This window comes from Danio rerio, chromosome 3, assembly GCF_049306965.1.
Source record: "Danio rerio strain Tuebingen ecotype United States chromosome 3, GRCz12tu, whole genome shotgun sequence".
In the NCBI taxonomy this organism is placed as follows: Eukaryota; Metazoa; Chordata; class Actinopteri; order Cypriniformes; family Danionidae; genus Danio; species Danio rerio.
Window position 1 is genome coordinate 60,324,801 of NC_133178.1, and position 14,972 is coordinate 60,339,772.

Below are 14,972 nucleotides of genomic sequence, written 5' to 3' on the forward strand. Positions count from 1 at the left end.
TGCTGCCCTCTGCTGGCTGTGTTAAAACACGGCAAGAGAGAAAGAGAGCTAATTCCATCCAAGGAAAAATTAATACATTTTTTTTAACATAGAATTCGTCGATTATATTTCGTTGAAAGTTGTAATCTATATCTATAAATACCAGTTAAAAAAGTTGGTAAGTTGTTTGCTGTCACAGAATGACATCTCGAGGCTCAGAGTTCAACTTTACCTAAATGTAAGTATTTTTCTATAGGCTACTACTGTAATATCTTTATTTACAAATGATGTTTAAATAAATAAATAAGAGGTCTATATGGTGGCCAAAAGAGCTTAACATGCAGCAATTTAAGAAAACACATCCGATTTCACGCGGCCGCCATTTTAATCAGTGAAATCGAGATTGTGGTGGGACGAAACCAGGAAGTATCGCCTGAATCACACAGGAATGTTGTGTACCTGGCTGTATATCTTATCATCGAAGAGAAAGTGACAGAAATTTATAATGTCACCGCTTTCCAAGTGACCCAAAGGTCCATTCTGAATTAATAGTTCAAATAAAAAGGGATATTGGACCTCTTTTTCAGCTAAGTTAAGGAAAATGGCACTAGTTAGCTAACATTTTCCCCCCCAAACACACGGTTTAGATGCCTTTTATCAAACTTAGGTTAATGAACTGATTCTTTCACTACATTAGACTTGTCACGATACAAAATTTGGGTGCTGAAATTTAATTTCTCGTTAACACTGTTGATGGCGTTCTTAAAAAGCGCTGATTTGCCATTGTGTTCACGTGCTCAACAGAAATGACTGTGATTGGCCGCGAAGGTCATCAGAATTCACTGAACTTCACCAATATTTACAGAGTGCAAACACGGACGAGCGATCCACTGATAAATACACTGATCTTCACGGCTTTAAAATGCTACAATGATCGTCTATCTGTAAAGAGCGGTATACTGATGGCCTTCACAGCCAATCACAGTCATTTCTGTTGAGCATATATCGGCGTTTATGAACGCGCTCAACGGCGTTTAAATGTTAGCGGGAAATGGATGTTTTTAAAAGTTCAGTACCGGGACAACACTATTACAGACAGCACGAGGATGTGCTACAGAGGACTGTATTGTTTTATCGCTCACCAGGTTGCATTGGCTGAAGCAGAGAAGCGTCCCCACGGTGTTTACAAGCTGTCATGATCTGAAGCCTCGGAGGACACTTAACCGTAAAGACATTAAAGAGATTGTAATGTTGTTTGATGCCTAATATGCTTTTAAATGTTAAAATAAACTGAACTGAAATATATTAAATTAATGTTTACACATAAAATCACGGCAACAGCTGGAGGTTTGTAGTTCACAGCATGTTGTTGCAATGTTTACAATGCTGATTTTATACTTCCGGGGTTCTTTCCACCGCAGCCTCGCTTTCGTGTTTTAAAATGATCACAACACAAACTGAAGAAATGCGTATCTGTATTGTACATGGAGGTTCAATGCTAAAATTTGTCATAAAAAAAGAGGCGGCGGCATGATCCAGCACTGCTCCAGAGGCACCAGCAGCTGCACAGGTACGGACACAGGACCGTCCTGCTTTACAGGTGCAGAGAGGGTTTTATACCTTCCCTTTTGTAAATGTTTAAAATTAGAAATGCTTCTGCAAAAGACCAGTGACCTTCTTGCGCCACCCTGCTGAAAAATCCAGCTTAAACCAGCCTAGGCTGGTTGGCTGGTTTTAGCTGGTTGACCAGCCTGGTTTTAGAGGGGTTTTGGCCATTTCCAGGCTCGTTTCCTGCCATTTCCAGCCTGGTCTTAGCTGGTCAGGCTGAAAAATGACCATCTAAATCCAGCTAAAACCAGCTTGACCAGCCTGGTTTAAGCTGGACATAGCTGGTTTTGGCTGGACTCACAGTCTGGCTAGACTGGTCAAGCTGGTTTTAGCTGGTCATCTCCAGAAAACCAGCCTGGAAATGACCAAAACCCCTCTAAAACCAGGCTGGTCAACCAGCTAAAACCAGCCAACCAGCCTAGGCTGGTTTAAGCCGGATTTTTCTGTAGGGCACCATGCTGCCCCATGAATATTTAAGCATAAATAAATTGTGTGCTTTTGTTCCCCTGTGGGGACACCACAGTAAAATTTCGCATAGGGCACCTTTTTGGCCATCAAAAGTGTCATCACCATCAGAGTTTGTACAGCTGTCTTGAGGCAACTGTACGATGTTATCATATCAATATATAATAATTTGAATGTTCCGTACGTCCTTTATCATGCTATTTGGTTTGGTTGTGAGGCAAACGAAGGCCTGAAGGTTGTTGACACTGGACTGGAAACTGCTTTTGTTCTTATTGTCTTGAAGCCCGTATGGAAGCTCATTAAAATCTCCAAAAGTAAATTAAATAATATGAACTGGATCTGTTTTGTTTGTAGTAATACCGTAAATATGACGTAAAATTCAAAGAGCTCACAGCATTTAAAAAGCCCACTGATTCTTGATCTTATTAACTACAAAGGTGACAGCTGAAATTCACTTTTTGTTTTTCGAGTTGACTAGTTAAGGTAAAGTTGTTGAATTTCTTTAATGTTTATGGAGATTTGCTACTTTTACATGTATTTTAAGAACAGCTTTTGTGTGTGTATTTGTAGATACTGAAATGTTTCTTCAACACATGATCTCTTTGTTGCTCCTCATGCGTTCAAGTCCGATTGGTAAACTATTTCTCCAGCTTTACTGAATGTTCTCTAATGTAATTTTACGTAGTTATGTGGTGTTATGTAGTGTGTTAGAATGTTACCGTTCACATAATAGTAATTAAGATTACAATGTGTTTGTCATTTTTTCTGGTCAAACAGTGTTGACAGACCGGTGTGAAGGTAGCTATCGATGTCTGGCTAATGACTTACTTGCTAAGAATATGAAAATTGCACCGCAGGACACATGTTCTGTTCTAGTAACAGTTGCTTCAATGGAATATGAGACATTGTCTTTTGTAAGTACAATATATATATATTTTTTGTCTCTCTTTGTCTTTGTAGTTAAAAATAACAAAACAAATCTTAAAGCTGCAATTAAGGAGAAAAGTCCTTTAAGCAATTAATAACTCTAAATAAATCTGCAAAGTGTGACCTAAAATTCTAACGTTTTTAGGCTGCAAATTTTAACATTATATTATATATTATTATATAATATAGTAGAAGTAGAGTGTAGTTCTATAAATGAAAATAGTGTAAAAAATTACTGTGTATTTTTGTTCCAGTTTGCCAAACAAAAAAGGTTTTACTTATCATTGTTATTATATTAAAGAGCCCATATTATACATTAAAAAGGGTCATATTTTGGTCTCCAACAACAGACTGATATGCATGCAAAGTCAAAAAACACTTTTATTTTCTTATAATATGCATTTATTTTTACCTAATTATCCCAGCAACTCCCATAAGATTCGTACAGCGATTAATTTGTTCCCAAACCCCTCCTTAGTGCGAAGATTATCTGCGCCGATTGAAGCGATGGCAGCCTGTTGCGATTGGTAGACAGCGTTCAGCGCGAGACAGAGTGAAATGGCTACCAAGGCTTATCAACAATATTGAAGTAGTCAGAGTGCATGGTGTATGTTTGAGCATACCTGCCAACACTCATGTTTTTACGGGGAGTCCTTCGTATTTCACACCCATCTCCCGACACCCTCCCGTTTTGTTATTTATCCTGAAAAACTCTCGTAATTTCAACCACCACCCCGGTCCTCAGCATTTTGGTATTGTCTGTAAATTCCCTGGGTCGTCAGTATTGGTATAGGATCCGATTGCAGCGGCCGCCCGAAACACGATTCATAGTAGTTACTAACACCACAGTACACAGTACCCGGTTCTCAACAGTGTTATTCAGGCACCTCACCCCTAAACCTAACACCCCTGGTCTCCCAGATTTTCAGGGACAAATGTGTGGTAGGAATGTGTTTGAGCCCAATGCAGGAGTGCATTAAAGCAGTGCAGTTAAACACCAGCATACTGCTCTATTCTTAACCATGACACACATTCAGTATTATTCCACACTTTTGCAAAAGCTGAACTATTTTGAACCTTGACCGCCGCACATGTGTATGAACAGCTGACGGGGCCATAGCAACGACAAATGGCAGCGGAATGCGAGCTCACAAATGCATTTAAATCCATAAACAAAGCAGCACGTGTCACGTTTTCAACGTGGCTTTAGACAGGATATGGGAATATAAGAGTTACCAGATAACGTACAAGCGGTTACAAGCATAGATACACTAGATATCGCATAGGGACCCTGAGCATGCGTCAATAGCGCCGCCACATTGGTACAGTGCTCCCAGGACAAATGTCATTCAACCGCACTAGTCAAGACAGTGTTATTACGTGAAGATGCGGGACTTTAGCGCTGTCTACGGGTGTAGTAACGACCAAACAAAGAAAACAAAGCCCAAAGGCAGAAAATTTCATAGGTAATATTAAGTTTTTTTCTGTTTTTGTATGTTCTGAACTTTTATGCTAATCAGGTAACGTTACTGATGATAACAGTCACTTTCTGCATTCACCATACGGCAAAGCAGCTCGAACTCGCACTAAACACTCGGCTTATGCTAGTTTTGTTGAATAAAGTCAGCAAACAATGCAAAAGAAATATGACAACGAGATGCTGCACTGCCAGAAACTTGTATTATTGTCGGCTAACGTTAGTGAAAGAGTCGTTCGGGGGATTCATTCACAAACGAATCGCTCCCTCCGTCAGTATGAGAAGTGAAAGCAGGAGAGGAGGGGTGTTTCAGGACATGATTAGATCAAATTTAACAGGCAGGGTGAATAGTACATTTCTGTACACACAAACACAAGCTTTTTGTCAGGAATGCCCGTGCGGTCACTGATCCATCAATTTAGAAAAGTGATGTAAAATTATAATTATCGTAATTAGAAAAAAAATTACATACTAACATCCAGGAAAACTCCCGATCACAGATATATGCGTATATGTGTATATCTCTGGCTTTGGATGGCCACAGTCCTCCACTGTACCTTGGTCCCCCATTCATTTCAAAGGAGCGCTACCCTGTAGCAAGATGGCGGCGCTATTGACGCATTCTGTCCAATAGAAAACAATAGGCCAGGCGACATCTAATGTATATATCTATGGGTTACAAGTAACAAAACACAAATAAATACATAATGTGCATGCTAAAACCTCAACCACTGACCCTCTCACAGTTTCATGTTTGGGTAGAGAAAATAACACGAACTTTCCCCTCACACTTCCAATAATATCCAGCTGAGCATAGCAGCTTCATGACTTGATTTAACCTGGGTCTGCTACAGTGTTTGTGGGTGGGGCTGCAGGTTTCAATTTTCCTGGTTTTGTGTGCGCAACAATTGGACGGGGCTTAAAGCTGCGGGCACACTAGAGTTTGTGTGTGCGAAATTCTGTTGTACGGCGCTGCGAAAAGGGGCGGGATTAAACAAGCTTATTAGACATTTAAAAAAGCGAGCGATTGCTCCATGTTAGAAATTTCTGTCCTGAGAGATCATGTTATGATCCTCGATTGGTCTCACGGAGTCAAGTGATGCGATTTCGCAGGTCAGAGTTCACCAAGCTTGAACTTTGCACTGCAGCAACCTGCGAAATTTGACGCATGACCCCACGTTTTTGGTCTGACGCATTCACGTGCGTATGAATAAAAGTATATGGGAGGAAAAGCCCAGTGTGACCGCAGCTTCAGTTTCATATCGACGTCATGCCGAAACGGCTAAAAACTCGTTATCAAGATGATTCATTTGAAGCACTATGAGTGGACTCTTTTATAGATGAATCAATAGTTTTAAACACTGTGCACTTTCAGATTTAAGCCTTAGCTGGATATTTCACTTCACTTAGAGCTGTGTTACAAACTACATGGAAGGTCATTCTCAAAAACCAATAATAGGGGCTCTTTAATACGGATTTGACCTAAATCTTACCTCGAATCTTAATTCTTATTCCATTTGTCACTGTGTTAAGGATACAAAAGAACAGCAGATGAGTTGCCGTGTCAAGGTAAACATGGTGAGTAGATCAACTTTTTTTATTTGACTATTTTTGTGTTTGTTGGCTCAGCTTCAGCAATCCTGACCTTCTAAAGCAGGGGTGTTCAAAAGCACCTCCAAATCACATTCTGTTCAAAGTTTCTCTTTTTGCTTGCTTTTGCCATTGCTTTTTCGTTGGGTTTTGCCAAAGTAGAGTCATTAGCATATTCATACGGGGGAGGAGGCAGGGAGGGGTTTTGCACTCGTGCATGTTGCGCTCAGTTTCACGTTCATTCGGATGTACAAAGAGAATATGCGTGGGATTCGGCGTACGCAGTGTTTCATACATCTGAATTTTTTACCGCGTACGCAATGTTTTAGTATGATTTCAACGCAAGTCTTCGTACATGAGGCCCCAGCCCTCCAGGGCCGTGTTTGGACAGCCCTGTTCTAAAGGCAGGCATACATGGTCACATTGGGAAAAGTGAAGTAGAAATCATTGATGCTGCTATGATCATGACTCATACCATGTGAGAGGAATTCACAAGCCAAGTAGGTTAAATCCTGTCGATTACTGTAAAGGGTATGTTTATGGTTGGTGAAGATGTTGACCTTGGTATAGGTAATGAAAGCAATGTTTCTCTGTCCAGGTTTTTGGCACAGTATTTAACCTGATTGTTTTGGATTTAGGGTTACAAAACCATGTCAAATGTCACTGCATCCAAATGATCTTCACATAAACCTGACATGTGCAGAGAAATTCGATATTCCAAATATCAGAATTCACAATGAATGATCACCTTAATGAATGCTCAAAGGGATTGATTTTACAGCAGGAAGGATGTACTATTTATTTATAACAGTCTATTTACTGTCTATAGCGGTGGTCTGACTTCAGTCTAATGTGGACAGAAGAAACATCTAATGCTGAAGCAATTATGTTACCAGTTGACAAAATCTGGACTCCTGGGCTAGCTTTGGATAATGCGTAAGTGAATTCAGAATTTTAGTAGGCTATTGTAGTTTTATTGTAGGCTTTGAATGGGTAAAGTGGTCTAATGTGGTAAGATTATTTCTTCACCATAATGTTTTTTTTTTCTTTACTCTTAGACTTAGACTTGGAATATCTTAATTGTCCCCGAAGGGCAATTAAGTTTACAGCAATAGCCGACAATTGACAGCAACATGTCACATTTGACAACATAAAATAACAGTAAACAATGCAATAATCACTTAAAGCTTATTTAGTAACCCAACAGCCGTTGGAACAAATGAATACAAGTATCTATTGGACCTTGCCCGTCTAAAATAAGTGTACCTTCTGCCTGATGGCAGGAGGCAAAACTTTAAATAAAGATTTTATTTAAAACTTTAGGCAGGTATTCTCTTGACCCTAGACAACACGCTGTTACCTTTTTAATTTAATTGGTGGGCTGTTCTTAATTTTTTCATTTCACATAACATTTAAGCAACCGAAAACAGTTAACCACACTAAATTTGAGTTTTTGTATCAAGTCATTATTAAGAGTGAGCAAAATAATGTTTTTAGATTTGTGGAGGGAAAAATTAATCCGATTCTATAAAGTAAATGAACATTCAGACAACTCATAAGCCAATGCTTCCATTTGAATTAACATAGTTGCCTTGCTAATATGCCATTACAGTAAAACATGGTATGATAATATTCGAGTCTTCATTTGCATGTTTTTAAATGACAAAAATTAAAATGGATGAATTCTCTAGAAATCTGCTTTGTCTGTTGTCATTAGTTATTATGTTATTCATAACTAGACTAAGTTTAAAGAGTTAGTTTAGTATTTCCTATTACTGGTGTTCAAAAAATGTATAGCACATGATAAACATATCAGAAGAAAATGACATTTTCTGCAAATCTGTAACAATAATGTTTACTATTTTTCAGTAAATGTGTAAAGACTTTTGTAGACTGAAATTAGTTCAAACATTTTAGTAACAAGTGAAGCTGCTGCTGCTATTTGTGGCTTCTGAGATTTTAAGAGACTAAGGGCACTATTTTGACGGTCCATGCGCAGAGCGCAAAACGCAGGGCGCAAACGCTTTCAGGGCGTGTCAGAACGCATTTTTGCTAATTTACGGACGGGATAATCCGCTTTGCGCTGTGGCGCATGGTCTAAAAGGGTTGAGTTTATTTTCTTAATGAGTTATGGGTGTGTTTTGAGAATAAACCAATTAGAGTCTCATCTCCCATTCCCTTTAAGACCCAGCTGCGTCGTGCCAAGAGCGCATTCGCTATTTACAGGACACAAAGTAAGTCTAAGTGGAAAAAATGAGCATTTCACAAGCAAACAGTTAACAGTTTTTAACAGAAAACTGTTTAACAGAGCATCTACTGCGTGAGAATGAGAGATAATGGAACTACTTTCACATTCACTCTTGGGAAACCTTTACGCACAGACATCAATTAGCCTATAAATAATTAATTTCGTTTTTTAAGCGCAAAGATTTGTTTTAAAACTATTTCTAAATTCAGTTCTAATTTCTAGCAAACAAATAAATGAACAATAATGACCAAGTGTGGTCAAAATACTGAGTTATTTCCAAATACACCTGCCATGCCCCATATGGTCTAAAACCTGACAGGTGGGCAAATCTAAGCTTTTTTAAAAAAAACAAATATAAATATGGATATAATAAATAATACTGCTAATAATAATAATAACATTATACAAAAGCAAATTGTTATGAATGAACTGAAAAAGCCTCCCGAGATGAAGATGACAGAAAAGCAGTGATTTTTCATATTTATGTAGGCTAGAAAATAATATGTTTTGTAATATTTTAATCCTTTTTTAATCCATATTTATATTCTATATTTATTCTTATTATATCCTATATATATCCTTAATATTTAATTTTTTTCATATGTAAAGATATTTGCCTATTGCTCTCTTGTGCGTATTAAGCAGTGTGTAAGCGAGGCGCAACTCTGCGCCGGAGTTTAGACCGGGTTAGTTTTGGTGGTCTAATGAAAAATCTATTATAGTTTCTCAAAATAGCAACGCGCCAGCGGTCCGCCTCAGAACGCCTTCCTTTTTAGACCAGAACGCCTATGGGCACACAAATGAGCGCTAATGCATTTGCTATTTAAACAGCGTAGCGCAACGCCTCAAAACTGACTCTTGCCCCAAGCTGAAACTAGCATAAGACTATTGCGCCGCATCTTGCGCCACACTGCGCCGGGTGTATGATAGGGCCCTAAGGGTGCTTTCACTCTAGCACTTCTGGTCCGCACCCGGGTTCGTTTGACGTCATAGTACGGTATGTTTAGCTAGTGTGAACGTGTTTTCTGAACTCAGGTGCGCACCCATGAATCATACCTGAGTCCGCCTGAAAGAGGTGGTCTGGGATACGGTTCATGCCAACTAGTTCACAAACTATCCTTTTGAAAACATTATTCGTGTTTGTGTGTCTGTGTGTGTGTCACGTTTCGTACCTTGGTGACACGCGCTTCCCCGGTTTCCTTTCACCATCCAAAAACATGCAACTTAGGTTAATTGACTAATCCAAATCGGCACCCTACACATGCTCCTAGTAAGTAGTTATCTCTTAAGAGCAATCCCTATCTGTTCATTAGCTACTACAACAGGGGAGTTCTCGAGATCTACCTGAGCTCAAACTCCCCTCTTACCCTGCAAATGCGAGGGAGCCCCGGGCTCGAGGTTCTTATGAGCTCAGGGCTCTCTCCCAGGACAGCACGCCATACAAGCTTTATAATCAATCATCAGCTAAGTGTGAACTCTTGAAACTCCAAAACTGCATTTGTAGTTCTGAGAGGGAATTAAAAGTTTAGCATATGCGCTCTCTTTCTGTAAACAGGATAGATGCAACCTCAAAGCCATACACTGATGATGTAGTTGTGACTACTTTTGGAAGTGTATCCCATGCTGTTATTCTGCTCATAGCAGTGAGCTGTGATATCAAGCTTTTCACCTATCCCTTTGTGAGTGGGCAATGTCTTGTGGCCATCAATGGTTGGAAAAATGGTGGTAAGATGACATTTTAATGAATAATTTATATATTCTAAATCATTTGATCAGAGACGTTAACTCAAAATGAAAGGTGTAGAGGCATGACATGACTAACTGCTCAACTTTTTTTCATGGGTTTGATTTAGATTGTGGGATTGTATTATTTTATCCCCGTACTGTAACTACATCGGGAGGAACTCTAAGTGGAGAGTGGATGACGGAGAATGTGGAAATAGCAAAAGAGGATGACATGGAAAACCGCAAATATCTTTTGGTAACTACTGATATTTCTGATTCTTATTTCGTATTTATTGTAAGCATGGCAAAGGTAAAATAAATAAGTTATTAGAAATGAGTTATTAAAACTATTATGTTTAGAAATGTGCAGAAAAACTCCTCTTCATTAAATAGAAATTAGGTGGGCTAGTAATTCAGGGGGGCTAATAATTCTGACTTCAACTGTAAATGCAGTGGTTCTCAAAGTGGGGGGGCGGGACCCCCTGGGGGGTCGCAGGACAATGACAAGGGGTCGCCTGGTGATTTCTAAAATTCAAATAAATTTGCTTAAACTATTTGAATTAACATTTTATTCATAACCCATAGAAGATAGTTAATAGTTGCGTTAAAGAAACAACAACATACAAACAAAAATCAGCCATCAGCTTTGAATTTTTATATTCAAATGTAATTAAATTAATAAATGACTAAAAAAAAAACATTATATGTTGCATTTTAATATGCTCATGTTTATATGGGGCTATAGTTGTGTCTGCATCGTTTATATATTTACAGTATAACCATTTTGAAAAATGGGGGTCGCGAGTCACTGACATTGTTATTTTGGGGATCGCTGGCTGAAAAGTTTGGGAACCCCTGCTCTTGAGCACAGGTGTCAAACTCAGTTCCTGGAGGGCCGCAGCTCTGCACAGTTTAGTTCCAATCCTAATTAAACACACCTGATCAAACTAATTGAGTCCTTCAGGCTTGTTTGAAACCTACAGGTAAGTGTGTTGGAGCAGGGTTGGAACTAAACTGTGCAGGGCTTCGGCCCTCCAGGAATTGAGTTTGACACCCCTGCTCTAGTGTGTAAAAAAAAATTTGTTTGAAGGGCAGTTTGTAAAATGTAAATAAATAATTAGTACAGTCTCTTGATGTCCTGTTTAGCAGAGTCCACCATGAAACAAACATGGTGCTTACAGCTCATTTTTAATGACATTAATGCTAATTGTATTTACAAGTTTTACTTTCCAATTTAAGGTTCAAAATATGTTTCAAAAAATCAATACTGATGTATGTTTTGCACGAGTTTGTAGCATTTAAATAGTTTTGACCACAAGATGTCCCTAGCATATAATGTTTCAAACCCTTAGAAAAAAATTGCAAAGCAATTGCTTCAGTTTTGCTTCGAAGCTTTGAAAAGCTTCATTTTCCCCTATCACTGTTGTGTGCATTTACAGTTGAAATCAGAAGTTTACATACACTCTAAAAAAAAGGGACATAACCATTTTTTTTAAAAATGTCTGATATAAATCACACTAAACATTTATTATTTTAGACCCGTTAGGATTACCTTATTGATTTACATTTGCTAAATGCCAGAATAATGAGAGAAAAACATTTTGAGAATTTTTTTAATCAATTTCTAGACAGTCAAAAGTTTACACACATTTCCTTGGTATTTTTGTTAGCTTTGCTTTTAAACTGTATAATTTTGGTCGAATGTTTTGGGTATCCTTCCACAAGCTTCACACAATAGTTTGAAGGAGTTTTGGCCCATTCCTCCTGACAGAATTGGTGTAACTGAGTCAGATTTGTTGGCTGTCTTGCTTGCACAAGCTTTTTTAACTTTGCCCACACATTTTCTATAGGATTGAGAGCAGGGCTTTGTGATGGCCACTACAAAACATTCACTCTGTTGTCCTTAAAGCACATTTTAACTAATTTGACAGTGTGCTGAGGGTCATTATCTGTTTGGAAGACCCATTTGTGGCCAATTTTTAATTTCCTGGCTGATGTCTTGAGATGTTGCTTCAGTATTTCTACATTATGTTCTTTCTTCATGATGCCATCTATGCTTTGAAGTGGACCAGTCCCTCCTGCAGCTAAACAGCCACACAACATGATCCTGCCGCCCCCATACTTCACAGTTGGGATGGTGTTCCTAGGCTTGTAGGCTTTCCCCTTTGTCCTCCAAATGTAACACTGGTCATTATGGCCAAACAGTTCAATCTCAGTTCCATCAGACCACAGGACAAGTCTCCAAGAATTATTCTTTTTCCCAGTGTAATTTAGCAAATTGTAATCTGGCTTTTTTGTTGATTCTGGCTTGTTGATTTTCCCATGTTGTCACGCAAGGAAGCAGTGTGTTTGAGGTTTTCCTTAAATACTATTCTACAGTTGTGCCTTCAATTAACTCAAATGTTGTCAATTAGCCAATCAGAAACTTCCAAAACCTTGACTCCATCATCTGAGCTTTTTCAGAGGCAGAATAATCTTATTGTATGTAAACTTGACTTTCAAGAAAAGTTACAACAATTTCTCAACAAATATCTCTCTCATTATTCTATTAAGCAGAACAGAAACACATTTGATAACCCTAACTTACGTAAAAGAGAACAAGTTTAGTCACATTAACATCTCACATTTTTAAATGGTTATGTGCTTTTTTTATACAGTGTATGTAAATTTCTGGTTTCACTTGTATGTGCAGTTGTGCTGTTCATTCAGTGATGACAATGGCTGGATTAAGTCATTCTCATGCAGATACTCAATTTCTTTCATAAGATCAGTGAAATCAGTTTTAATTAACTTATTTTGATCTTGTTTTATGATGATAGTGTGGTGTTGATTTTCACTCAAATTATATTATATATCAAGTAGTACTGCATATTGTTGGTGAGTGGCACAGTATATTTCAGTTGCTGCACAATAGCATGCACATAGGCACAAATGCAATTGCTGTTTAAACAATGTGGCTCAGTCAGGACATGAAAATTAGACCTTGCGACACATTGCATTGGGGGAATGAAAAGACTCTTAGAGCTCTATTTTGACGGTCCATGCGCAGAGCGCAAAACGCAGGACGCAAACGCTTTCAGAGCGTGTCAGGACGCGTTTTTGCAAATTTAAGGAAGGAAATCTGCCTTGCGCCGCGGCGCATGGTCTAAAAGGGTTGAGTTTATTTTCTTAATGAGTTATAGGTGTGTTTTGAGAATAAATCAATTAAAGTCTCATCTCCCATTCCCTTTAAGAGCCAGCTACGTCGCGCCAAGAGCGCATTCGCTATTTACAGGACACAAAGTAAGTCTAAATGGAAAAAATGAGCATTTCACAAGCAAACAGTTAACAGTTTTTAACAGAAAACTGTTAAACAGAGCATCTACTGCGTGAGAATGAGAGATAATGGAACTACTTTCACATTCGCTCTTGGATAGGGAAACCTTTACGCACAGTCATCAATTAATCTATAAATAATTAATTTTGTTTGTTAAGTCTAAATATTCGTTTCAAAACTATTTCTAAATTCAGTTCTAATTTCCAGCAAACGAATAAATGAACAATAATAACAAAATGTGCTCAAAAACCTGAGTTATATCCTAAAACACATGCTGTGCCCCATATGGTCTAAAACCTGACAGGTGAACAAATCTAAGCTTGTTTTTAATAAAACAAATGTAAATATGGATATAATAAATAACACTGCTAATAATAATAACATTATACAAAAGCAAATTGTTATGAACTGAAAAAGCCTCCCGAGATGAAGAAGACATAAAAGCAGTGATTTTTCATATTTATGTAGGCTAGAAAATAATATGTTTTGTAATATTTTAATCCTTTATATTTATATTCTATATCTATTCTTATTATATCCTATATATATCCTTAATATTTAATTTTTTTATATGTAAAGATATTTGCCTATTGCTCTCTTGTAATATTGGTTTGGTGGTTAAAAACAACTGCAACAAAGCTAAAAATTTCTGCCTTTGTATGCGTTCGATTACCTCTCACATGCACTGCACGTGTGAAGACCTGTCCGATCATCTCTTAGTATGTAAATCTACTGTTGACATCACGTTTGAGAGATTTCAGAGGGGGTAAATTGACTGGAGTTGAGGGCTCTAACAGCCTGTGGGATGAAGCTGTTGAGTAGTTAGGGGAGGTGTTTCAAATTCCCCACAGAGTATTGTTCATTTGTGTTTGATGAATGAACGCACTTAATTAAACTTAATGCTATTCTTTCTCCCATCATCTGTAACAGGTCACTTTATCCATCAATCCTTTCAGTGCTGTTGTGACCCTGATTCTTCCCAGTGCACTAATAATGCTGGCTGACCTGGTGAGCTTTTCTCTGCCAATTCAAGGAGGAGAACGCAACAACCTTAAGGTCACCTTGATGCTGAGCTTGACAATGTTTATCCTCATCCTCAATGATCGTCTCCCCAGTGGTGGGGAATGTACCCCTCTTCTCCGTAAGTAAAAATGAAGAATACATGTCAGTAAGTCAGAGGCGGTAGTTGCAAAATACTTTGTCATTGCAAGCATGGATGTCTTGAAGTGTTGATGATTTTAGTCTTGATTGTCTCTCGCTGACATTGGGAATTTGCTGAAAAATGCACAACAAATGTCAGGTCCTGTTGGTGATTCAAATGAGCTAAAATGAGTTCTAACTGCAAAACACATTGGCAATGACCTAAAGCCATTTAGAGAGAAAGATACAGGGCTATGGGGAGGCTTGGGGAGTAAATGTAAATACTCAGAATGAATAAGCTGAAAACAATTTCCAGTCTTGAAAATGTGTAATCTTGGGTCATTTGCAAAGACTGTAGTAATTACTTATTACTTGCATGCATCTTTGAGCCACAGTTGTTGACAATTGTTTCTAGTGTAGTAACTAGGAAAGACTACCAAAACAAAAACACTCCTTAGAGAGAACAGTCATAGAAGACTTCAGTTCATATACAGAGA

At 38.2% G+C, this 14,972-nt stretch overlaps 1 protein-coding gene across 9 annotated transcripts in view; it reads left to right on the forward strand.

Moving 5' to 3' along the window:
* The first annotated feature begins 7 nt into the window (after window positions 1–7).
* LOC141381306 (5-hydroxytryptamine receptor 3A-like) overlaps window positions 8–14,972 on the forward strand; it is a 50,507-nt gene continuing 35,542 nt past the window's right edge. For 2 of the 9 annotated variants that reach the window (XR_012401263.1, XM_073945078.1), the window contains exons 1-7: window positions 19–217; window positions 2,830–2,966; window positions 5,990–6,034; window positions 6,876–6,982; window positions 9,850–10,019; window positions 10,148–10,275; window positions 14,266–14,476. Coding sequence is in view for 5 of the 9 variants with exons in the window: in XM_073945078.1 (XP_073801179.1) it covers window positions 2,892–2,966; window positions 5,990–6,034; window positions 6,876–6,982; window positions 9,850–10,019; window positions 10,148–10,275; window positions 14,266–14,476 (736 nt within the window). In the remaining 4 variants the exon portion in view is untranslated. Of the gene's footprint in view, window positions 218–2,479; window positions 2,536–2,622; window positions 2,686–2,829; window positions 2,967–5,989; window positions 6,035–6,875; window positions 6,983–9,849; window positions 10,020–10,147; window positions 10,276–14,265; window positions 14,477–14,972 lie in introns of those variants that run through there. The other 7 variants (XR_012401264.1, XM_073945080.1, XM_073945077.1 and 4 more) reach the window with 6 other exon arrangements.